Below are 25,169 nucleotides of genomic sequence, written 5' to 3'. Positions count from 1 at the left end.
AAATAGCTTTCCTCGTCCTTTCTCATTAATTTTATCCCGTTGAGTGGTGAGTAATGTCGAATAGTAATCTCCGGTTATTTTTCTACCCTTACCCAAAAAAAAAAACAATCATGATTACTCCATAGTAATCCCAAAAAACTGAAGCAAGAACTTTTCAAGCAGATTTATGGACACAAAACTTCTTAGGTCTTGGAGAACCAGAGTGTCGCCATTCCATCGATTGTTGCTTTGTTTCTGGATCGTAGAAATGTACCCAAGTCTCATCCATAGAAACAATTCGGTTTAAGAAGTCTAATCGAGCACAGATCAAACCCGATGGTTCTACCCCTGCACGCTTTTGATCAACATTCAAACATTTGGGAATCCATTTTGCAGCACATTTTCTCATGTCCATATTGACGTGAACTATATAGGCGCATTTATACCAAACGAGCATTATTCGCGAACACTGTTTGCAAACAGTAGTTCGGGCGGTGTAGACAGTCATCGGCGCCGAACAGAATTCGCAAACCCTGTTTTCGAACGTTTCAGAGAGCTCGAGTTCATTTCGCCACATGCCGGTGAAGTAACGTTTCATTATAAGGCACTGTTTGCGAACAATGCACGCAATATGCACAGGCGGTGTAAACACTCATCGACGCCGAATAAAGTTTACGAAGCCTGTTTCAAAACGTTTTAAAATGCTCGATCCCGTTCCGTCTCATGTCGATAAGCCGACGAATCATCAAAGGGATTCGGATTTCCTTGCACTTCTGGCGTCATATCATCGAAATCACCGGTGGACCATGATAAGTTATTGGGTCTTGGTATTGAATTTATTTTGAATTTTGGGGAGATCTCTTGAATCGTGATTTCATAATTAATCAATTCATTTGAAATGGAGTCCATTTACGATGGCTTCACAGACAGACGGTAATAATTTTCGATATTGATGGTTTTGAAATTCGGTAAAGGTACATGACACTTCCATAAGAATATCCCGTAGCCAAAAATCGTTAGTGCTGGAAAGCTCTCTCGATAATTGGTGTCTTTCTTGACACTTTTTCCTCAATTTTGGCGAGTAATATATTAGTCCGATAATGACATGCGGCAGAAATTTCTAAAAAGTTAAGTTTCGTCCGCTCTCAAGTCATCTAGCAGCTGGGTATAATTTTTTCCTTTCAGAAAAGAATTCACCCAGGTTGTTCGTCCCCCCCTTTGGCGTAGTTCTTTCATTTGAGAGATTATTACTATCAGAGACTCTGATTACTATAGATTCAGTAGAAATTGCAATTTTAGATAATGAGGGCTCCATGTCGGTGAATTTTAAAGAGACCTCGTTGAATTATCAAGAACAACTGCTCGTTCGGGCAGGCGCGGTCTGTGTGAACACCTCCCATTCTGAGTTTTCGAACGTTTGAAAAATTTCAAAACGTTTCAAAACGTTTTGAAACGTTCGAAAACAATGCTCGTTTGGTGTAAATGCACCTTATGACGAACGCGTTCGTACTCGCGTTCGTGTGAAATATTATTGAGTGCTTCAGATATCCGTTTAAGCCCAATTCGACGGTCTGATAGAATCATGTCATTAACTGCATCGATATTTTCGAGGACTGACACAAAAACTTGCCTTCCTGATCGGTCATCATTTTCAATGGAAAATTTACCTCTTTTGAAGCTTGCAGTACAATTTTTTACGGTCGCATACGATGGACATTGATCACCAAGGCTATTAAGCACACAATTTCAGTGGATATCTTCCTTCTTTCAATTTATTGCGTAACTCTGGTTTAATACTAATGAGTTATTGTTCGTTGCTATGGTAACGCAATATTTTTTTTATGCATGATCTAGGCTAACTAGATATCAATACATCCTGTATGATGCATTTTGTTACTATTTTATTTTATTTGTAATTGTGACATCGTTTTAATAGCTATCTGATTTCAAATAAAGACCTGTTATTGTTATTATTATGCAAATTGAATGATTTATTTGCAGTTTTCTGAAACCTCATAGAAGCTTTCTTCATTTCAAATTTTGGATAAGTCTGCGATTCTGTTCGAAAAATAGAGTGGTTTTAATTTCTATTCATATTTGGAAAACACCCTGTAAATCAGAATCTAGAACTCGTAGATATTACATTTGGAGGTTTCTTGTGATCCTTTAGGTGTCCTCTATCTCACATTAAAATGTTTCTCATCTTATGCGGGACACCCTGTAAAATTTTACATTGCGACGATGTTATGTGATGAAATTTTTTTATCAACGTTCCCCAAAGAACGCTGTTTTTTTTGCGCTTGTAAATCCTCTGGGTTGAAGCATAAAATTTCAATTTCTCATAACTTTTGAACCAACCAGTATATTTGGTTGATATTTGGAATATGTATATGTTTCACTTGCAGAGGTCAATAGATTCACATTTAAATTTCCAATAAATCCTAGGTCCGTAATTGAAAAATGTGCGACATCAAGCTGGGATTCAACACCCTGTATATCAAAATTCTTGGATTTGATGGAGATATTTGAAAAAAACAGAAAATTTTCAATGATATTCAGTAGATTTCATTGTACCGCACGTCATTTTGCTCAAAGAAAACTCCAGGGAAAGTGAAGTGAGAAATGTTTTCTTTGTTTATTTTTGTTACAAATCGTTCTAAGACCTGTGTAAGTGAATCATGTATTCCAAATATCAACCGACTATACTGGTTTGTTCGAAAGTTATGAGAAATTCAAATTTTAGATGAATACATGTAGCACCCTGTATCTCGGTTATGGAATTGATTAGACCTATCTAATATGGAATTTTTGGACTCGCCTAGGATAGCTCTAGCTCAGGTTACCGTATGTTCATTCTCCAATGAAATATCCTGTATATACATATATTATATTTAGTACACCAACAAAATTCCTGATATTGTTTCCTGACAGGGCAGTAAAATTATACTTTTCAAATATATTGATTATTATAGTTAAAGATGAGCATTTCATGTCATTTGAAGAAAGAACACATTTCAAGTACACTTCTCAACCTAGAATACTTAAAATTTTCGTGACAAGAATAGAGGCAAATATGTAGGTTCCTATAAAACCCATATAACATTTCTTCACCGTCAATGGGTGAATTTCAAAATGATTATAATGAATTATCAAGGTCTGAAAGAAAACTGAATGAAAATATAAGAGCGTAGTCAATCGGAAGGCCGAGATCTTTATAGGCGATGGTTTAATTTTCCTCTTTCCCCTTCCTAGCAAGCGCGTCTTGTCAGTTGGTAATGAAAACCCGGACTGCATTTTCTGTTGTGTTCTCCAGCGAGTGAGTATCACCAGCTACAGGTAGGGACTCCTTTTTATCTTCGCATGATTTCTACTCAAATTATAAATTCGAAAATTAGCTCTTTATTACACATTTATTCTGTGAAAATTCAGTTGGTTTTTCATCAATTTTAAATAAGGAGAAATAAATTTTCATGGTTTTTCTCGAACATTGCGTAGTATTACGTGAGATCATTTGAATGCTTATTATTTTGATGACTGAAGTGATCAGTTGAAATTATCCTGTTTTTATAATTAGAAATCGTATTTGTATGAGGATCTATTCGAAGGTGGGGCTTTTTGTAATAGAAGGTTAAGCTAATCATGCACCAAAGTGAAGCACCAAAAATCACCCGAGTTGGAGAAAAGTAGTTAATGAAATATACCCTTATACGACCGTAGATCATTTGTGATCTGAGTTATCGCAAAGCAACTTATCTCGTAAATCAACCATATAGTTTCGTTTAGATTAGAATATTGACTCGTTAAATTTTTGCGTGCAAGTGAAAATGGGAACTTAGGATGCCGATTTTTGCTCATTATTTAGTAAGTTTAAGAAGTTTATGGAATAGGTCATTGCGATATCAACTGACAAAAAAAGAAAATTAAAATTGAGAAAATGAAATATTAGTTCAAGAGATAACCAATAAATTCTATTTAAAATATTTACGATCCTTTTCATAATTGTCATAATTATCTTGTTCTTGTTCTGTGGCGACTACTTGCATACTTCGAATTACTGCTCTAGAATTGAATAACTGCTATTTTTTGAATTAGCCAGGTAATATTCAAGTGCGTAGTATTTCTTACAACGCCAAGAATTATCTCCGATATTGAATTGATATAGTTTTGTGTTTTATCTTGTGAAATGAAGACACTTTCTGAAACAGACAGAATTCTATACAGGTTGTTTATGATGCAAGCTATAAAACTTCTCTGACGATCTCATAGCGTAGTCATGTATTATTCAGCATACTTACCGAGTAAGCAGAAATAAAAACAAAGGAAATGCAGGAAGACTGCAAGCGAACTGTATGTTATGCCATCGTCGAACAAATATTTAATTAATAAATTTACAGTCCTAAAACGGTGATTCACATAACTCCATTTGTTTTTCAGGAGTTTTGTTATTTTATTCGAAATTTTCATGGCAGAATTGAATGATAATTAAATCATCAAATTTTGAAGGGTTGGTTTGGGATTTGTGTATTCATTTAGAGACACAGTTGTTTGAGATATTTAGATTGAACTAAAAAAAGCTTCACAGTGATAACTTCTTAATACCAATTTCTAGCAAATTAAATGAACAATAATATTTGAGAGCTTTCAAGAGTAAAAATCGCTGAAATACCAAAAAGAAGAGCTTGTTCTTAGGAATGAAAATATGAATAGAAGCAGTTGTGTTGAAATTGTGTGAAAAATTTTGAACATATAAAATGGAAGTATATATCGAGAAGGATGATCGGTGACACGATATAGATTGATTTGTATTACTATCAACGCATTAAGAATACTCCATTTGGATTTATGTTTCTGCTTTTATGTGTATTGATAAAAATCAACTAGTAGGGAACTGTTTTATCTATCTATCTATATTGATAAAAGAGGATCTATGGTTTACTTCAAAATGCTTTATTGTTCAAACGATCGCACCAAATTGGACAATTCTTTTTTTGTTTTGTTTATTATTGTTAGGGCAAGGTTTATATAACAAAATATTCCCAAAAAAATTGTACAGAACAGAAAAAAAGGCATTCCTTTTTCTTACGACCAATCGAGCAATCACGATGAGTTAGTTATTATTATCTACCCTAGAAATAATTTAAATGGCAAAACTAGGTTTGCCGGGTCAGCTAGTAAATGAATATTTCTTTCTGTAGAAAGTTAGTTGAGTTAAGTATTATCACTAGGATATTGAATATTTGGAAAATATTATATATAGAAATCAGAATTTTTTATTGATATGCTTGAGAAGAGTACTGAAATTTGGGTGAATCAATCGACATTAACATTTCTCAGTTCCAAAAAAATGGAACTTATTTTCATGGCAGAAGTGAATGATTATTAAAATTATATCAAAGAGAAACTTACACCGTCCCCTGGTTTCAGTGGCGGCTCGTGGTCATTCGAACCAAGGAGACTACAATTTTGATGAGCAATTAATTCGAGTATTAGCAGTCAATCAATTATATTTTTTTCAATATAATAAAAAGTGATATTTTTTCTAAAATTAATTTCCTTTGGAAATGTTTTCCGGAATAAATTTTGTCGTCCACCGAGAACGAATCGTCCAGCGTGGAGATGAGATTAATTTTTTTGCCAGGATATTCCAGCTGACCTAATTTTTTTCCGATAATCCAATGTACAGGGTGGGCAATATTGGTGATGCCTGAACTACAACTTTTTAACTCAACCAGATAGAGAAAAATGAATGTGCCATTCATGTCGTCTTTTTTCGAGAAACTTATAATGCCATCAACTGCATTCCTCCATCTTCTTTTGTTTTTGATTTAAAGGCCAAAATATAAATTTGGGCGATTTCGACTTTAGTCATTATCTCCGTTTCAGTTTGTTCCGGGATGTTGACATGAAAACATTATACGGACACTTCTTTGAAAGCAATAGCAATAGCGTACTATGATTTTTCCCACTGGCTTATTGGCTGAGATATAACATAAAGTTGTTTTTTCTTATGAAAACAGTAGTTTGAAATGACTCAGAAAGAAACGTCATTTTTTTACCGTTTCAGAAATATATCACACATCGCTCTCAGTCTTTCTAAGTAATTTTAAACTACTGTTGTCATATTCCTGCTGAAAAAATTATGGTTCGCCACTGAATTGCTATGAAAAGTCTCTGTATAATGTTTTTATTTCAACATCCTAGCTTAAACAGAAACGGAGATAATGACCAAAGTTGAAATTTCAATTTTTACCTATAACTCGAAAACAAAAGAAGATAGAGGAATGCAGTTGGGTTGAAAAAGTTGCAGGTATCACCAATTTTGCCCACCCTGTACAATAGTTTCGAAATGTTCAATTTACTTCATTCCATCCTTCATATTTCCGATCCAGTATTAACTCCTGACTCCTGACAGAAGAATCACAAAGAATCGAGAATTCGAGTTCCCCACGAAGCCGTTAACTTGACATGAGCCCGTAAATAGCCAACGGACCTCAGCCTCCTTTGCCCTATTGGAAGCTCGGATATTTGCCAACTGCCAAGATGATGATAACTGTGAACGTACGTCGATCGAGCTGTATTACGCTGTCGGCGAAGTCAAATTGCCAAATTGCCTCCTCCAATATGCAATACATTGTTAGAGTCTTTACCTGTAATTAGTAGGTTTATATCCGGTCGAAGGTCGATTTCTTCTTTAAAATATGGCCAAAATGAAAATCTATCGACAGTTGTCAATATATATTTTTTCAATATACTTTTTTTTTTGAAACCTTGGAAACATCAATTCATGGCCACTTTACAGTTGAAATAAATAACATCTTATAAAATTCTATGAAAAATATAACAATTCTCCCACTCAGTAATTGACTTGGGAAATGACAATTACTTCTTAACATCTAAAACAAGTTTTGCAACATGTCTTCGATAAATGGTGTTGTTGGAGTTTTCTAATATCCACTGTTCTTATTTTCCCATCCTTTGCTGGGTAGATGTTGATAAGAACAGCCTTCTGCCATAAATTCCTAGGTCCATCTGGATCCACCATTATAACAACGTCTCCCAGTTGTATGCCTCTTTCTCCATTGTCTCTATACCTACCATTTACTGCTTCTGATTAACGTAGGTAAATATTCTCTTGACCATTTTGACCAAAACATATTGGCTAACCTTTGTGCAGCTCTCCAAGAAGACATCAAATTTAAGTCTTTTTCTGCAGTTTCGGTGAATGATGGTGAAATATTGGATGGTCCAATCAAGAAATGATTGGGAGTCAAACTTTCTGCATCGTCCGAATCAAGTGATACATGAGTCAGTGGCCTGGAGTTGAGAATGCTTTCACATTCTAAAAGTACTGTCCGGAGTACATGTTTTGGCGGATATCTGCATTTCAAAATTTCTTTCATTATTTTCTTGATACTTTGTATCAATCTCTCCCAGCTCTTACCCGTATGTAGTGCTAGAGGTGGATTGAAGAAAAACTTGATTTTTCTCATCACAGTGAAGTCCAAACTTTCTTTTTCCTTAATTTTCGTGAATTCTTCGATAATTTCCTTCTCAGCACTCTTAAAACAAGAACCATTGTCACAATAAATTTTATCTGGAAAACCCCTCCGACAGCCGAATTGTCGAAGAACATTGATGAAGGAATTGGTTGTCAAGTCATGAGCTTTTTCTGAATGTACAGCACGAGTCGTCATGCATGTGAAAATAGCTCAGTACCTTTTTTGCCGGCTTCTTCTTACTGTGACTTCCAGCGGCCCAAAATAGTCAATACCTGTTTTGATGAAGGCTCTGATAGTCGGTTGAATTCGGCATTCTGGTAGTTCCATAACTGGAATTCTTGGGGTTGCACGTCGAATTTTGCAAAGCTGGCAACTGTTCCAAATGCTTTTGACGGTTTGTCTCAACCTCAAAATCCAAAATTTTTGTCGCAAATTGTTAATCACTATTTTTTGTCCATGATGGTGTACATCTTCTCGATATTTTTGGATTATGAGTTTCGTAATTTTGTGTTGTGGATCCAAAATGATAGGTTTCCTTGTCTGTACATTTAATTCGGATTTTTCTAATCTCCCAGCAAGTCTCAAAAGTCCATCTTGTTCCGACAAAAAACAATTTAGTGTTCGGAGTCTGCTACTCGATGAGAAGGGTTTACCTTGTATCACTGCATTTATTTCTTCCATGAAAGATTCCTCCTGTACTTTTCTGAAAAGAAGGTTTTCAGCTTTTTTGATCTCTTCAACCGAAAGTTCTCCCTTTTCCTGTACACCGTCTCTTCATAATGTCGATAAATCTTAAGACATAAGAAGTAGTTCGAAGCAATCTTTGCCTTTTTGAAAAACTTAGAGCATCAGGTGTAGACAAAATTGTTTTGGTCGAAATAAAGCGAATATTATCGGAGTTTCCTTCCGAAGTGTCTGGGTCTATTATGAAGTTCTCAGTTTCTACCTCTCTTGGCCAATCTTCAGGATTTCTCCGCAGAAAATCAGGACCGTTCATCCATCCCTGACTGTCCCAAGAAATCTTTCTTTTTGTGGCATCATCAGCTACATTCTCCTCCGAACATACGTATCTCCATTCGGCGATATTAGCGATGTCCTGAATTTCTCCCAACCTTTGAGCGTTGCCTCTGATCTTATCCAATGTAAAACTGTTCTTGAATCGGTTCAATAGAAAACAGAAGATATGTTCAAGTTCATTTCTTTTTTCAAATAATTTCCTAAACGTGCACCCATCAAAGCTCCTTGCAGTTCTGGGAATTGATAAGGGTCGTAACGGAGCTACTCTAGTCTTAGCGGTGACAAAGTTGCTTTGGATTGCTTGTTCTTCTTGAACTCTTATATAGGCAACTGCTGCATAACAGTTCTCAGAGGCGTCACAAAATACATGTAATTGAACATTACTCTTATGACGATTCAACGAGAAGTATTGTCTTTGAATTTATAAATATTCTTCAAATCTGAGGACCACATTTGCCATTGATTTTCGAGAGTATGGGTAATTTCATCGTCCCACCCAATTTTGCTTCTCCAAATATTTTGCAAAATAATGTTTCCTTGAATGATGAAATTTGCCAAGAATCTCACAGGATCAAAAACTGACATAATAATTTTCAAAATATCCTTTTTTGTTGGTCTTCTGCGGTTATCCAAAATATCTCGATCGATCTTATTGAATTTTGTCTGAAAACAGAATGTGTCTTCTACAGGATTCCAATACACACCCAAAATTATTTCCACCATGTCCCTATTATTAGAATCCAATTTCTTATGACCTTGTGCTATAAGATCCATGTCCACGTCCTCAAGAATTCTGTCATCATTGGCAATCCAGTGGCATATAACGAAGGCACCTTGTCCATGAACGTAGATTACGTCTCTTACCAATTTTTTGGCATCTTCCAACTCATCTGCGTTTCCCAAATAGTCATCCATATAATGATGACTTATAATAGCTTCTGAAGCCTCAGGAAAGGTTTCTGCAAAATCTCAGGCATTCCAATTTCTGGCCTCTTGAGCCAGACAAGGTCCGCAGGATGAGCCAAAAGATTCAACCATGATTTCATAGACATCAGGTTCTACGTTTCTATTCATGCCTCTCTAGAGTATTCTTTGTGCATATCAATCTTCTTTTCTTACTCTGATTTGAAGGAACATCTCTTTTATGTCCGCTGTGAAATCATATTGCTTTATCCTGAAGTTCAGAAGTATTGTTTGTAGAGAATTGTAAAGGTCTGGTCCGGACAACAAACAATCATTAAGACTTGTACCATTACTCTTTGCCGATGCGTCGAAAACGATTTTCAATTTATTGGGCTTATTTGGATTGATTACAGCGAAGTGGGGCAGATACCAAATTTTATTTGATTCTTCTTCAATCTCGCTCTTTGGTAGTCGTCTGATGTATTTCTTCTCTTCCATTTCTTCAAATTTTTTAGTGTACATTTCTGCACAATCTTTGTCTTTATCCATTTTCGTGATCGTTCTCTTCCAAACATTGTAGTGTAGCTACAAAATTCTTGATCTCATCGGAAAACTCAACAAAAAAGTCCAATTTCTCTTCTTTGATTAGTGGAAATCTTCTAATTTTGTCTAGCAGCATCGAAATAATATATTCTGCGCGTCCAAATCTGGTTTCAAGTAAGTCTAAAACTTTATTTACATTCTTAGGTAATATGAGTAAAGATTGAACCACGCTTCTAGCATTTTCCTTTAAACATTTCTGTAAATGAAACTGATTTTCTTCATCGAAGAATCCACAAACTCGTGAGGTATTTCGGTACTGGTAAATGAAGTTTGGCCAGTCAAGAGGATTTCCATCAAATATCGGTAATTCTTTCGGCAGAGATTGCCTTGTCATGATATTAGTTATTTCAGGAAGAATAATTGGGTTTTCATCTCGAGAGGTGGAAGATGCAGATATATTTCTGTCAAAACTGTAATCTCTTACCTTCTTTTCAGCTTTCATTTTATCCGTTTTACTTGAATTTCGTGACTTTCACATGATTGGTCTCTTGGTCTTCCACGTCTCTTGTGGAATATCTTTTTCTTTCTTTAGCTTTGTCGCATTTTAATTCACCTTCACTTGCGGCAGCTCGTCTCATTGCTTCTTTAGCTTGAAGTCGTTTGCTTCGTCTCAAATGTCTACCGTAGTGTTGGTTGTTTCAAAAAGTTCAAAAAACCAATGTTAGAGTCTTTACCTGTAATTAGTAGGTTTATAACCAGCTCGAAGGACCAATGTTAAAGTCTTTACCTGTAATTAGTAGGTTTATATCCGGTCGAAGGTCGATTTCTTCTTTAAAATATGGTCAAAATGAAAATCTGTCGTCAGTTGTCAATATATATTTTTTCAATATATTTTTTTTGTGAAACCTTGGAAACATCAATTCATGGCAACTTTACCATGAAATAGATAACATCTTATAAAATTCTATGAAAAATATAACACACATATTGCAGTATAAGGCCACGGCCGCCAAATGTGATGCTACATTTTCACGAGTTCGAATCGGAGGATTTTCATCTGAATATCTACTCCAGGCGTTCTAAAATATTCAGTTCGAATTTATTTCTGAAAATGATAGAAATGTATATACATAATGAATTTTGCTGATCAGCTGTATGAGGAGGCTTAGCCACCCTTGCCTCCTCTGACGAGCCGCCCTTGCCAGGTGTTCAGTTCGGTGCTGAACTGTCTCAAAAATATCAAAATTCCAAAATTTCTCGTCGATTTTTATTTTCTGTCCAACTGACATTAACATTATTTTTGCTATCTACATTGTCATGACGAATAAAATTAAATTATTTTAAAAGTAAGATGGTAGGATCCGACATTTTTCCCCCATGCTAGAAGAACTAGTTCTTCTTTAGCTCCAATAGACACACCTTTGTGACAGGTCGTCGATATTCCCCTGAAGACGTCTTTACATCCACAACTCATACTTTTTGATCTGGTCCAGGATAAACATTAGTTATTCTTCCCAATTTCTATTTATACCCTGGGGCAGTATCATCAACTAAAACAACAACATCGTCCACTCGAACTGATTTCTGATCTCTAGTCCATTTATTTCTTCTGGTTAGAGAAGGTAGATATTCTTTTACCCAACGACTCCAAAAGGAATCTTAAAGATGTCTAGATAATTTCCACCCCCGTCTTAAAGAGTTTTCATTCAAATTATTAGAAAATGGGGGACCTTCCCCATTTGAAGAACCAATCAAGAAATGATATGGTGTAAGTACTTCGAGATCATTTAGATCATTTGAGAGTCTAGTTAGAGATCTGGAATTAACTAGACGTATGGTCCGTATATACACATTTGGTAACCGAAAGTTACCAGAGCGGTTACTCTGGTGACTGATATTGAACCAGGAATTCAGGAATTCGACATATACGGACCGCCCACTTACTAACCAGAAGTAACCAAAGTGTATATACGTACCACAGCCTAGAAATTCTGCTTCTGCGAACAGGGTCTGCAAAATTTTTTTCTTCAAAAATTTTTGGACTACATGAATTACTCATCCAATTCACAACATCGAATCCAGCAAGCTTTTGTATCCTACGAACCTCTGCAATTGTTACTATCGCATCTTTTTCTGAGTCCCTCGAGTCAAGATAGTCGTCCACGTCCACTTAATGGATCAACTTAAATCTCACCTAGCTGTCACCAGTGTAATAATGCACCCCGTATCTTGATCAATGGAAGAGCGGCTTTCTACTGGTCATAGGGTGATTATTTTTAAGATGTTAAATACACAAATTGAACGCCCTCGAAAGGGGAAAAAATGTGGATCCGGCCCGTCGCACGAAGAACAGGTCTTGAAGTTGATACTATTTCTGGGGAGAAGTTTAAATGAAACTCATGAAAAAAACTTAAACAAATAAATCTATTGGCAAAATAAAATTAGAACTATTCTACAAATACGTACTCGGTCGAAGACGACCAACAAAAAAAATTTTCAATTTCTTAAACCTATGCAAATGAGCGCAAAACAATAAAACCCATTTTTCTCAACCAAAAATCTTGGGTTTAAATTCAACTTCCCAACTTAGCGAGCAATATTAATCAATACAATCAATGAATTTTAGAGGAGCTTCCAAGACTCTGGACGAATAAAAAATTGGAACTTTGTACCTTTTCCTGCGACTGCTATTTGTATGACGCTGCCGATGAAGAACTTTTCGACACCAGACTTTACCCGCACCAATCGGCGAATTCTTTACACTTAACCGAACTTCCCGCACTTTTTCGTCGCAAACGTTTAACGCTTTAAGTTTCCCTATCCAAAATACCAACACAATTCTATATATGGTCTTACTATGCTCCATTCACTTTTATTTTAGCAGTCGGTTGGCCATGGAAATTTGACACATTTCACTGTGTATAGTACGAAAATGTGGGGTTATAACGCTTGTCAAAACATTTTTGGGTTTTAAATCAAGGCTATGTTGCCCCTTTCACGTAAAAGTTTCTGTTATTACGTATTTTATCACAATGTCGAATCTCTTCGGAAGATATTTGACGAACATAATTGAAGTTGATACAAACTGACTGAAGGCATACCAAATCCAGTTATATGCAAGGAAAATACAAGAGAACAGTATAATATCATAATATGAACTAGCTTGAGGAGAGTTAATGTTCGTTATCTTCTTTGACTAAAGTTTGAATACGTTACATCAGTTGTAGATTTCAAAAATATTAACCCGAAGATGAAATGCATATGTTGCAGTGGTTGGGAATGGGTATCTCCCGAAGGAATCAACAGATAATCACAAGAATGTAAAATTCTTGAACAAAAATCATCTTGCATCAATATAAGTAAAAGGAATAAAAGGAAGTTTCAATAAAGATGAACTTCACCTTTGAACAAAAATTTCACATGAATAAACAATTAGCAGGACAACTGGCGCGTATTTGTTGCTGTTCATCTTAATGCATTGATATAATAATAATAATTAGGTATTTATTGGTACCTTAAGACATTAACAATGTATAGGGGAACATATTCTACGATGACATTCATCGAAAATCCTGTAGTAAATTTTCCGCATTAATTCACTCAAACATAAAATTCTCAAATGCTACCACTTTTTTGGGTCTCCCAATAGAAAGAAATTCTTTGTCATCCTCTTCATTCACAATCTTTCTGACTGTGGAAATATTCAGCAGAAATATAAGTCGTTTAGATTCAGATGAAACATTTTATAAATTCTCTTACATTGAATATGTTCGCTACCGTCTGACGTATTGTGGATTTTAGAATATCAGGGTATAACTATTTGAATGAGCGGACCTGAATTTTAAATAGCACTTCCTGAAAACTTGTCTCTTTTTTTAATCACTTTCGGCATTTTCGTAATGAAAATTTATATTAGTTTTGGCAACGGCGTTATGACATTAATGACATTTCATGAGTGCCAACCTTACTCCGTTCTAGTTACAAAAACTTGAGAAAATTATTTCATGGCCAACCGACTGCTAAAATGAATGCGAATGGAGTATACAAATCAAAATAAATGATCACTCCTCGACTACTACTTTACTGATTCCCGATAAAACTGACTTTAACTCCAAATTATTTCCGTTCTCTTCAACTACCTATTTCCCGATATTCCGTTTCTACTTGAACAAAATCAACAAAAACAAAGGACTGGACTTTTCTTTTTACTCAATCTTTCCTAATATTTATGACCCGACCGAGTCTCCGATTCTTTTCCGTTATCTACCTATAATTTCTCTCACTTCGTGAAAACTTATTTATTCTAAGTCCCTTTTCTCTTTCTTTAATGACTGACTCTACAAAAGACTTGTAATTTCTCTACTATTCCGTACCGACTCGAAGGGATATATTTTTTCGATATTTTACAGATCACGTCCCTGGACCGACTTGAAGGGGTATTGTTTTTTGATCACTTTCCTTGGACCGATTGACTAACTTTTCCGAGGTACTTTTGCCCCCGGTCTTTCTCTCCCACGCTATGGGTGGTACCAAAACGTCCCAAAATCGAAATCATTGGACGATCATTCTTGCTGAGTTGAAAAATCAGCATTCCCAATCTCGGCGGTTACAAAAAAATTTCGACTACTTCGAATTCTGCGAACTGATTTCCTCTCAGGGTCTCCAGACAAATAAATCTCCTAAATCAACATTGCTGACCATTTCCGCTTGTTCCGAAGTTCCTATCACAGGATATTGAAATCAATTACAGATCTCCTTACTGAGTGTCATGAAAAATATTTCCAACTCTTATCGGTCAGGTTATTATTTAAATTCCCGCGACTTAATACCGTCTGATCTCAAGCGCCTCAAAGTATCATATTTCCGGATAATAAACGCCTTTGCAGCTCTGCTGCAACAATGTATGAAGGTTCCAGTGATACCTCGTTTCAATTATCCCAAATTAATTCGAATTCTCTTATTCCGATTTATTACAATACTCCCTCCTTTCAAAAAGTTTTGGCATTGGATGCCATAACGTTTCCTAATTATCATTTATCCATCCAAAGTCCATCATCTTAATCTTTCCTATAACTAACATTCACAAACTTAAGTTTCATAAAAGAATTTGTCTCACAATTCATAGTTCCTTCCTTATTACTTAGCCTACTACTGTTCTAAACGAATAGGATGGTATGTTCTTCGCACAAAATATAAGCTCAAAAAACTCTTCCGGTACCTCTTAGCTGTGTTAACAAAATTAAAAGAGCCGAGGTACCCCCAAACAAATAAAATAGACAAAAACAAAAATGCTGCCCTGCAATTATTTAATCAAGCAGTCTTTTCATCCCTTCTAGCACTTTCCAAAAACACCCCACTACCTCCAGCATGGAGTCCTTTTCACTTTACGGAATTGCTATTTCACTTTCGCGCACACTTTCCGCTTAGTCCCCTGGTTGCTACGCTTCCTGCCATCCTCTCGCATCGTTCTCACATCCTCGGAATCACATGGAATAACTCTTCAGGTGAAAAACCAAAAGTTACCTCAGGTGGAAAAGTTTATTTACACGGAACGCCACTGTTTAACTCGTGCTAATGTCCATATCGTATGATCATCTGGGTCACGAAAACACAAACTCAGTTCGACCTTGTTGACGCGGCACATTATTCGGCGCATCGTTTACCGACTATGTCTCTCAGTCCAGTGTGGTATCACTATTGGTAAAATTGGGTGTAGCCCTGGATATTGCTCGATTTATGTTTTGGTATGGTACTTTCGACGTCGGATTTTTGCTCGCACCTTCTCGCCGTTATTCGTCTCCCATAAGTTGAAAACATTTTTTACTTGATTAATCGCAGTTTGGTGAGCTTATTCTATTCCTTCTTGATCGTCAAAGTATGTAGTGGACAGTCTATGTCCCGCCGTCTCTAATCTAATTCTCTCCTGGTTGCCTTCCAATCGCATCTCTCGAAGAACCTTTTTAAGCTGAACCATCGTTGTTCTACTGATGACGATTACGTCTACCCCTGGATGAAGAATTTCGAGCCTTATATGCGGACTGACATTGTCCCATAAACCGCACTTGATCAGTTCAGAATACCCTCGAACGCACACATATTGAGTTGAATGTCTCCCATTTCTTCTTTCTAATTCTTTGACGCACAACTTTTCGAGTTCATGAAGATTCTCAATATTTCTGATGAAATAACCGCACTATGGTATACTATCGCCGTCGCCACCTGGTAACTAAGGTTAATCACCATTCAGAGGTTATCCCACTGATGATGACCTGATGATTGTACCTTCCTTCTGGTTGAAAATCTGCCATGGATTGTCTTTCAAAGATACCTTCTTTTGGATATGAATTGACCAAAACCAACTTATCGACTAAATGCAAGAATGACAAAAAAAACACATGCAAAAATCATACAAAAACGAATCATCTCCCATGAGCATGCAATTTAATCATGGAGAAAACAATAATTATAAAAATACCTATCATAACTATATACACAAAACTCGACCTTATCGAAAAAGCATGCAGAACGTTGTGCTCACGTTCGTTAAAGGGTGACCACAACGCTTCTTCATAATCCTTTTCCGTCAAGGATTATTTCTATCATTCCATCTATTTCCGATATTCTTTATTGATGATATTCAAAATCATCCATCAGCAAATCACAATTAACCCCTTCTTTCGTTAATCTAACTTCCAACATGAAGCTCCTAACACAACCGAAATGACATTGCTCCTACGAAAATCTATCACTCAATAATGAGTCAAGCTGAAACTTAACTAAAAATACTTCAACTCGACGGTGTTTCTCCCAAAACTTCTCATATTGAATAGAGCAAACGATCTTCAGCTTGAATGATTTCAATCTGAACGAAAATGAACCAACTGCTATTACTGAATAAGGGTTATTCATATCATAAACGTTATAATACTCCCTGGCGCCCATCTGACGCAAAAAAATAAAGAAACCCCTCTTTATACCGTTCATGTTGGTCAGGGCGCTTATTCCGAACCTTAGCGACATAAGGCTTCAGCCTGTTTACTCGAACAGTTCTGCTCTCCCATCCCCCACATTTTCGTATCCTACAGGTTACCGAATCAAACACTGCCTTGATCCTGTATGGCACTTACCATTTCTTTTCCAATTTTTCAGATACCTCCTTGAAATATACCAAGTCTCTTACCGTAAAGTCCATCATCTGATCTTTTTCTGTATTGACGTCCCATGATACTCGTTTACTTGATTTCGACCCCCTGGGTCTATTTTCCTCTTGATATTCCACTTCGTTTCTATCCACTACTATTTCAGTAAACTTCTCTTTGTACCTTTTTCCTTGTTCCCTGTTATCATCCTCATCTCTCTGTTTCTTCCTAGTATAATCGGTACTAATTTTTAAATTCTTCCGAATTTCCTTCCCAGTTCCTTCCATGTAAGTCGTTTGTCCATGGCAAATATCATTTCCCAGTTACGCCCCTGATCTACGTCGATCATCTGCTCTACGTTATCGATTATTCCCTTATACGATTCTGTCAACTGGCATTCCTCCGTCGCGACCGTTCTTGGCACGCGTTCCCTAATCTTTGACCCCCTGGGCCCCTGTTCATGTAAGTACTTAGCATTCCTCCCTATCATTTCTGTATTTATTGCTAAGTTTCCTCGTTCGAAATCCCTAGTATTCTTATTTGAGGCTTCCTTTTCCCATGCCTCTACTGGTTTTTTCTCGGGTTTTCTTTTGGTTTTTTCATTCCGAACACCTGAATTCTCCAGAATTCCCCTCCGCAACTTCTGCTTTAACCATCGAAGACCTTTCTTCTCGCAGTTTCCAAGCTGCTTCCCTTTCACCGCTATTCTTCTTGTTTCCCTTTCCATTCTCATCTTCCCTCATCGGGATTCCCAACAGTGACTCTAGGTTCGCCGACCTATCACCATCCTTGTGACCTACCCTTGCTGGGTCCGGATTTGCTATTCTGATAGTATTAATACCCCTATGTATGTTATCCTCTTGCTTCCTGGGTTGGAACTCCCTCGAAAATGGAGACAATTGATTGAAAATAGCTTCCGTATTTCGCCCCCTTTCCCTATCTGCATTTTTCCCCATATCCTCGCTTCTATGGTGACCCATGGCCATATTTATATCACCCCCTCCTCCTGGGGGTGTTGTTCTCTGTATTCTATTTTTCGTAAAATTCTCTCGTCCCTGACGATTTTTTCTTGGGCATTCCCTAGCCCAATAACCCTTTTGACCGCAACTATCACAACCTCCCTGCGTCCTTCGCCCTGATCTGTTATTATTCCTACACTCTCTCGCAAAATGGCCCGGTCTACCACATGAATAACATTCCGCTGTATTCTTCTTTATCTCTGCGAGTTTTCTAATATTCCCCCTTTCATCCTTCGAGTCGTGCCCCTTTTTCCCGCAATTTTGACATCCCTCCGTTGCATCTACCGCCGATACCCTCATATTTGATGTCCTTCCTTGTATCATCATTGTTGCGGATCTTGTAATTTGACCAGTCCTTCCGCTTTTTCTAAATCTAACTTTTCTTCTCTTAATAAAGCTACCCCCATATCTTTCATCAAGTCTCTGCGCAACCTTGTTTCAAACTGATTTAATATCAACTCTTTATTTTTCTTTTTAATTCCCGCTTCTTCGTCTGGCGATGCTCTGCCCAAATCTTCCCGAAGTAATTCCGCGCCTAAAATCCGCAGCCTAGTACAAAATGATGAAACATCTTCATCATGTCGCTGGAAACAACGACTTAAATTCCACTGACTCTCCCCTGGCAATTTTGATGGTATAAATTTTGAAATTAGCCGCTGTTTCAATTCCGAGTATTTCAATTTGTCATACATCTCATCAGACTTAAAATATTCGTACGCCGCGACTATCAGTTTTAATTTCAATAGAGTAAGGGTTTCTTCCTCACTCCATCCGTCGTATTTCGACCTCAACTCTAATTTGTCGAAGTACCGCTTCGCGTCTTTTCCCGAAAAACCATCAAGGGTTATTGTCGCAATCATCCCCAACGAATACATAGATGGAAACCTCATAACATCTTTTTCAGCCACCGCAGGGGTGGTAGTACTAGCACTAGCCGCCGGCAACATTTTCAAAACCTTGTGAACAACCTCAATAATAATTAAATCCGAAAACTATCTTTAAACTCTGCAAATTAAACGAGGAAAACAAAACAATTAAATCAGGTTTCCGATATTCCAAAGTTTGAATCTAGTAACCCTATTTCAAAACCAAAATACGCTGCGCACACGCGATAGAATTGATCAACTATAAACGTCAATTGCTCTCCCTATTCAATTCATATCAACCTTATATGGAAAAGCCCTGAAAAAAAACTTAAATCACCAAAAAAAATATTATCCTGAACGCAACTGTGATCTCAAAAATAATTAACGCCCTGAAAAAAAATTATATCTCAACACCAAAAATAAAATTCAATAAACAATGTCCTGAAAAAAAAAAACCTGCAACCCTATCTTGTCCTAACTTTCCGAATTATTCTGTGAATCAAACCGATCCAAAAATTACATCCAACTGACTTAAAATTCCAAAATATTCTGACGTTCACTTGATCAAAACACTTAACTTGAAATAACCGAAATTCCAAATTTCACTTAATTGAAAGCAATTAAATTCAAATGACAGGAATTCAAAATTATTTCAGCCTCTAAATAGAAAAAAATATAATTCAAATGATTTCACCCTTAAATCAGCGTTCAAATTCTAATTAAACAGCATTAAAAACGTCTCAATTTTTCTTATCTGCTTTTTCTAAATTGATTTTAATTTCGCAAGAAAAAAAATATTTGAATGAAACTAACTAATTCTCAAACCCACTTTTTGTAACAAAACTACCGATCATTCGACTAGTCACCGATAACACAAAAGGAATTATTATACACGCCAAAAAAATTATAACTTGATCGACGACTTTTCTTCTGAAATTTTCGATAAACTACAAGTCCAAATTCAATAAATCCGCGCACACAACTTTGCGTTCAAAATCCTACGTAATTGATACTCAACAAAAAGAATTTCAAAATGATTCACTTCTAAACCATCAAATTTCTACAAGGCCAAATTTTCGAAAACACACAGTAATATACACTTAAAAAAAAATAATTCACCTGAAAACAATAAAAGAAAAAAATATATTTCACCATCAGCCAAGAATGCACCCTCAAAAAAAATAAAATTATCGCGAAAAATTAAATTCAAATCTTCAATACTGACCAACTACTTCATCAATTTTTTCTCAACGTTTCCATCAATGATTAATTAAATCTTCCACAAATTATTGAACACCAATGTTCTTCACAAAAAGTTTTTCCAACTATTTCCCGATTAAAAACTTGATAACTTATCCGATTTTTGAAATCCTTCATCCGAAAGTCCTCAAATTCCTTGATATGGTCGAAGCTAAATCCATCAATCAACCCTTAATCAACCACAAAAATTCGTAAAACAATATTCTCTCAATACTTCTACATGGCGCCGATTGAATTATTGGGATTTATCTCGAATCGCTCCAGAAACAACTAAAACTTTCAAAATCAAACTTCTCAAATAAAACAATTTAGTATTCTAACCCAGAAAAATCAACTTAAATCTCACCTAGCTGTCACCAGTGTAATAATGCACCCCGTTTCTTGATCAATGGAAGTCGGTTTCAAGAAGGGGTGAAAAATCTACAGCATGGTTCAAATAACAGTTCCTGAAAATTTCATCTTTTTGGCGTGAAGGGAAAAGAAATAGCTGAAAATTCAAGACGAAAAACAGTTTTTTGTGAATAACTCAGAAAATATCCACTTTAGGGCAAGGTTGTGATACACTCACATTATTTTTTAACGTAGATTCAATATCTGCCATAAAAAAATGGGGTTCTAATTTGAAAAAATTGATTTTTCACGATTTTGTCATCCCTAACTTTGAAAGCGATTTTTTCACCCCCTGTATCATGAATCGCGATTTCGATTTTTAAAGTGGATACATCAATCTTACATCTTGAAAAATCCCAAAAATGAAAATTTTCCATCCAGAAACCTCGAAGTTATTCTTGATTCAGCGGAGCTCTATTTTCGAATTTTCCCGTTCAGAGAGAATTTTCCAACCAAAACTGAAAAATGTTACATCAAAATAACTTGAAATTTTCTGAGACTTATAAGTGCTGAATTTCATGAAAATACGTCCAGTAGTTTCCCGTATAAATAAGGGTGAGGTTCCTCGTGAAAGACCCTGTATTTTAATGCTTCAGATATGTTTGATGAAAAAGATTGAACTGTTCATCAACTTTATGAGTTTCTATTTTGTAAAGTTCTGACCAGTCTGGATCTTTCAGACTGGCTTTGAACTTCTCCAAATTCTTAGGGGAGTAAATTCTCTTGAATATAAACTCTGGTTTCTCTTCAATTTGGCCGAGTGATATCATCTGTGCAGTGTGGTCAGATATGTGTTCGCAACACCTCTGTAGAAAAGGGATGTTCCAGTCGCATGTATACTTATACCATCAATCGAAGAGACAGTAGTCGATGTAATTTTGGTAGGTTCAAATATACCCTGCTTGATATTATAGGTACTTAGAAAATTAAGCCATTCATTCTTCTTTCTTGTTTCCTCAAGCATATTAATATTAAAATCCCCAAGAATCACTATTTGTGTATGCTCATTTTTTATATTGTCCAGTATAGATGTTAATTCACTTATCATTGTTTCTTGGTTACCATTGCTGTATTACACCATTATAATAATTTTCTTGTTGTTTATTGAAATTTCAACTGCTGCACACTCAAATTGTCCGCTTCTCGAATGCTTGCTGATCTTCTTGATTTCTCTTGCTTTAACATCCCTCCTGACAAAAATAGCAACTCCTCCATGCTCATCAGCCTTTCTACAAAACTTGGCCTTCAGAGTGAAGTTATTTATGCTGTAACAATTAAATTGTTCTTCCGACTTCCAATGTTCTGAGGGGCACAGTATCTTGATGTATTCTGTTTCCTTTATTAATTCTTCAAGTTGTTCAACACAGTTTCCAATTGATCTAACGTCTTGATGTAGAATGGCGAACCTGTCAGAAACTGATAATTTTTTTCAGCTGTACTTAAATTCGACTTAGTTCTTGTTGTGTATTTGTGATGTTCGTCTGATCTTTCCGAAAAAAATTTCGAAAATTGAAATCTCTTACTTGTATACCATTAGGCCAAAAATTTGTGTCCATTAGCAGCTTATACGTTTCTGGTGATGGGATTCCAACAATGAAAGATGAATTATTTTCCTTTGAATTAAGTTTTTTCACTTCTACAGAAGTGGTTTTCAATTTTTCACATACATAGTCTTTTATTATTTTCTCAGAAACATCTTTTCCTTCAACTTTGCCAACATATATCCATCTTTTTCGAGCGGCTCCAGCAAAATTTTCAGATGTTGAGCCAGTGCAGATTATCGCCTGAGAGCCTGATGCTTTTCTATTTTTCCTTTTGTTATTAACTTCAATCCATTCAGAATGCTCTGTTTGGTCATGTTGAACTTCCCTACTTCGTTTCGGATTTGTTATGTTTGGTTTCGCATTTATGGTTATGTCAGTGTTTTTATTTGTGACAGTACTTCGGGCCACCACAGAACTACATGTTGGATTTTGAGTTGATGTAAGTTTGACATCCTTATCAATTTCTTGTGACCATTTTGTCGGTTCTGAACGTTCCGGTTTTTTAGGATTTCATTTCTCTTTGCTTCCATAATCTTGATTTTATCATTTAATAATTCATTATTTTGGATAAGAATCAAATTCTTACTCTGCCCCTCCGCTAAAAGTTTCTCTAAGAAATCATTACGCATTTTCAGCATCATGAATTCCACATTTGTATCATCCGCTGATGACAGGCCCGGATCTAGGGGGGGGCAAGCGGGGCGCTTGCCCTGGGCGTTAGCTTAAGGGGGCGCCAAAATCAACCAGAGGTTGAGGTTTTTTTTAGTTTCTCGGAAAAAATTGATTTCCTAGTGCTAAAATCGCAACTGTAGAATGGAAACATGATAAACCATCACTATGCCAAAAATCTTCGAAATCAATGAGGGATCAATTAACTGTATATGTATTATTCAGTCATCTAGAAATGACCGCCACCCTTGGGTGAAATAGGTTAAAAGATAGGATATGTATACAATGTGTCGCAAGCAAAGAGCACAGTAATTTCTTTGCCTGGGGAATTACAGACTCATCCCCATTTCATCTGGAACTAAGGGCCAAAATTTCCGATATTTTATGGAGCATAACTTAAAAAATAATCCTTTCAGCAGAATTCTGTTCGCATATTCGTGATCTACGCCCTCGATTTAGTATATATGTTACGGGCAATGTAATTATTTAGGTCAGTATTCATAATGCTTGGTTATTATGAATAATGACCATTAAAATTGGGCAATTTGATAAATTCGAATTACTTTACGATAATTTCTCACATTGCCCGGTCATTATAAATACCACTATTATTTCTTTGGGCACTTTGATTAAGTGTCAGCTAATGAAGAACAGAGCTCATCCACAGCCCTTTTAAGGGTTAAGAGGGCCGTGGCTCATCTTAATGGCATCAACTGTAACTCCGTACAAGGCCATGTTTGGGACAAAGTTAAAAGTTGGTATAAAAAGTTTTTTAACCACAGACGTTCTGCATAATATAAATGTGAAGAGGACTCAGAAATTTAAGTAGAAGATCAGATCAATTTACAGTCTGTAGACGAAGGTCTACTGCAAAATAAACCACAGCGTAGCGAAGCTACCAGGTCCAAGTCATCATGATGAGGAGGAACTACGGCACGAAACACGGAATTCTAAATCAACTTTATGCCCGGAACCAATTTACAATTTGTAATGAGAAGTTTATATATGGCGAAGATATTCCACAGACAGAGATTCCACTATGAGAATGTGCAAGATTGTCATCCAAGAAAGAGGGCCAAAGCTATAGTCGATGTGGCTGTAAAGGTAGCTGCAAATCCGGTAAGTGCAAGTGTCGTAAAAAAAAGTTATGTAACTCCAAATGCCACCAAAGTAGAAGATGCTCTAATAAATACACCCTCTATGTAGGTATTGCTACATATTGACATTTTGTGTAAATATAAATTTATAAGTACGTACATATCTAATACATTATTTTTATTTGGACTTAAGTTTTGTTTGTACCTACTTATTTCATCGCCACCGGTTTGTTTGTCACCATGTGAAATTTGTTATTTTTTGTTACTTTGTCAGTTAGGTATGTAAAAATTTGTTTTTTTATAAGAAATATGAATAAAAATTATTTTTAAATTGCCCACTTGACTTTCAGCATTATACATAATGACCGGGCACTGTAATATTTGGAACATAATTTATCATTTTGTCATATCCATTTGGGCACTTTTTAAATTGCCCGGGCATTATGAACAATGCCCAATTATTTACATTGCCCGTAACATATGTACCAATATTGGTGGAAATCGCAGAGATCGAAAAATTTCCATACTGTATGGATTTTTTTGAAAAATATTTTTGGTCTCCGATCAAAACCAAATTTGTACTGTACACTAATACGAGGGCGTAGAACACGAATATGCAAACAGATATTTTTTAAAAATTAAGTTCTCAAGTTGGTCGATGGAAACGGAAATTTAGGACCTTCGCGAAAAAAATTATAAAATCTAAACGGTAGATGAATGAAGTGCTTCTTGTCTGGCTGCTACACCTCCTCAAAGTTGACCAATTCCTTCGAAATTTTACACGAAAAGTGATTTATTTCTCAAAATACTGATCCTACAAAAAATAAAATTGCATTTTCGTGATTTACGACCTCGAATTAATAAGTAAAATGACCCGGGTCGATATATGTCGCTGAAAAAATTAATTTTCGTTCGGAATAATTTCGTTCGTAAAGCGCGGGTAAAAACGATAGGTGAGCGAGGGTTGCAAACGAAATTCTTGTAAAAACAAACTTTTTTATTTTTCGAACGATTTCAACCCTAGTCATTTTTTCTACTAATTTGTGTACGAAGATTACGAATAAGCAATTAGATTTTTCCTCGGATGAGTACTTTGGGAAAAAAATAACTTTTAATGGAACAATGGGAAAAAATTGAGAGTGATTTTCTTAAATAATCAACTATGTAGTGGCAAAGAGAAAAGGGGAAATAAAAATCCTTATTGAGATTATCTTCCCAAAGTACTCATTTTAGGAAAAATCTAA

General features: G+C 36.0%; 2 protein-coding genes across 2 annotated transcripts in view; one reads left to right on the top strand and one right to left on the bottom strand.

Annotated features, from left to right (window-relative positions):
- Window positions 1-3,226: 3,226 nt before the first annotated feature.
- Window positions 3,227-25,169, top strand: part of LOC123312907 (aromatic-L-amino-acid decarboxylase) — a 602,665-nt gene continuing 580,722 nt past the window's right edge. The window contains exon 1 of the mRNA XM_044897485.1: window positions 3,227-3,315. The gene's annotated coding sequence lies outside the window, so the exon portion shown is untranslated. The remainder of the gene's footprint in view (window positions 3,316-25,169) is intronic.
- On the bottom strand, window positions 17,680-18,426 carry LOC123314028. Its single transcript, XM_044899140.1, has one exon. It carries the CDS (start codon window positions 18,424-18,426, stop codon window positions 17,680-17,682), a length of 747 nt encoding a protein of 248 aa, XP_044755075.1.

The sequence above is a fragment of the Coccinella septempunctata genome, chromosome 5, assembly GCF_907165205.1.
Source record: "Coccinella septempunctata chromosome 5, icCocSept1.1, whole genome shotgun sequence".
Taxonomy (NCBI): Eukaryota; Metazoa; Arthropoda; class Insecta; order Coleoptera; family Coccinellidae; genus Coccinella; species Coccinella septempunctata.
This window is presented reverse-complemented; position numbering and strand designations above follow the sequence as displayed.

What these genes read in the sequence shown, in the direction of transcription:
- LOC123314028 (XM_044899140.1), bottom strand. Translation starts at nt 18,426, where the DNA reads ATGATGATACAAGGAAGGACATCAAATATGAGGGTATCGGCGGTAGAT.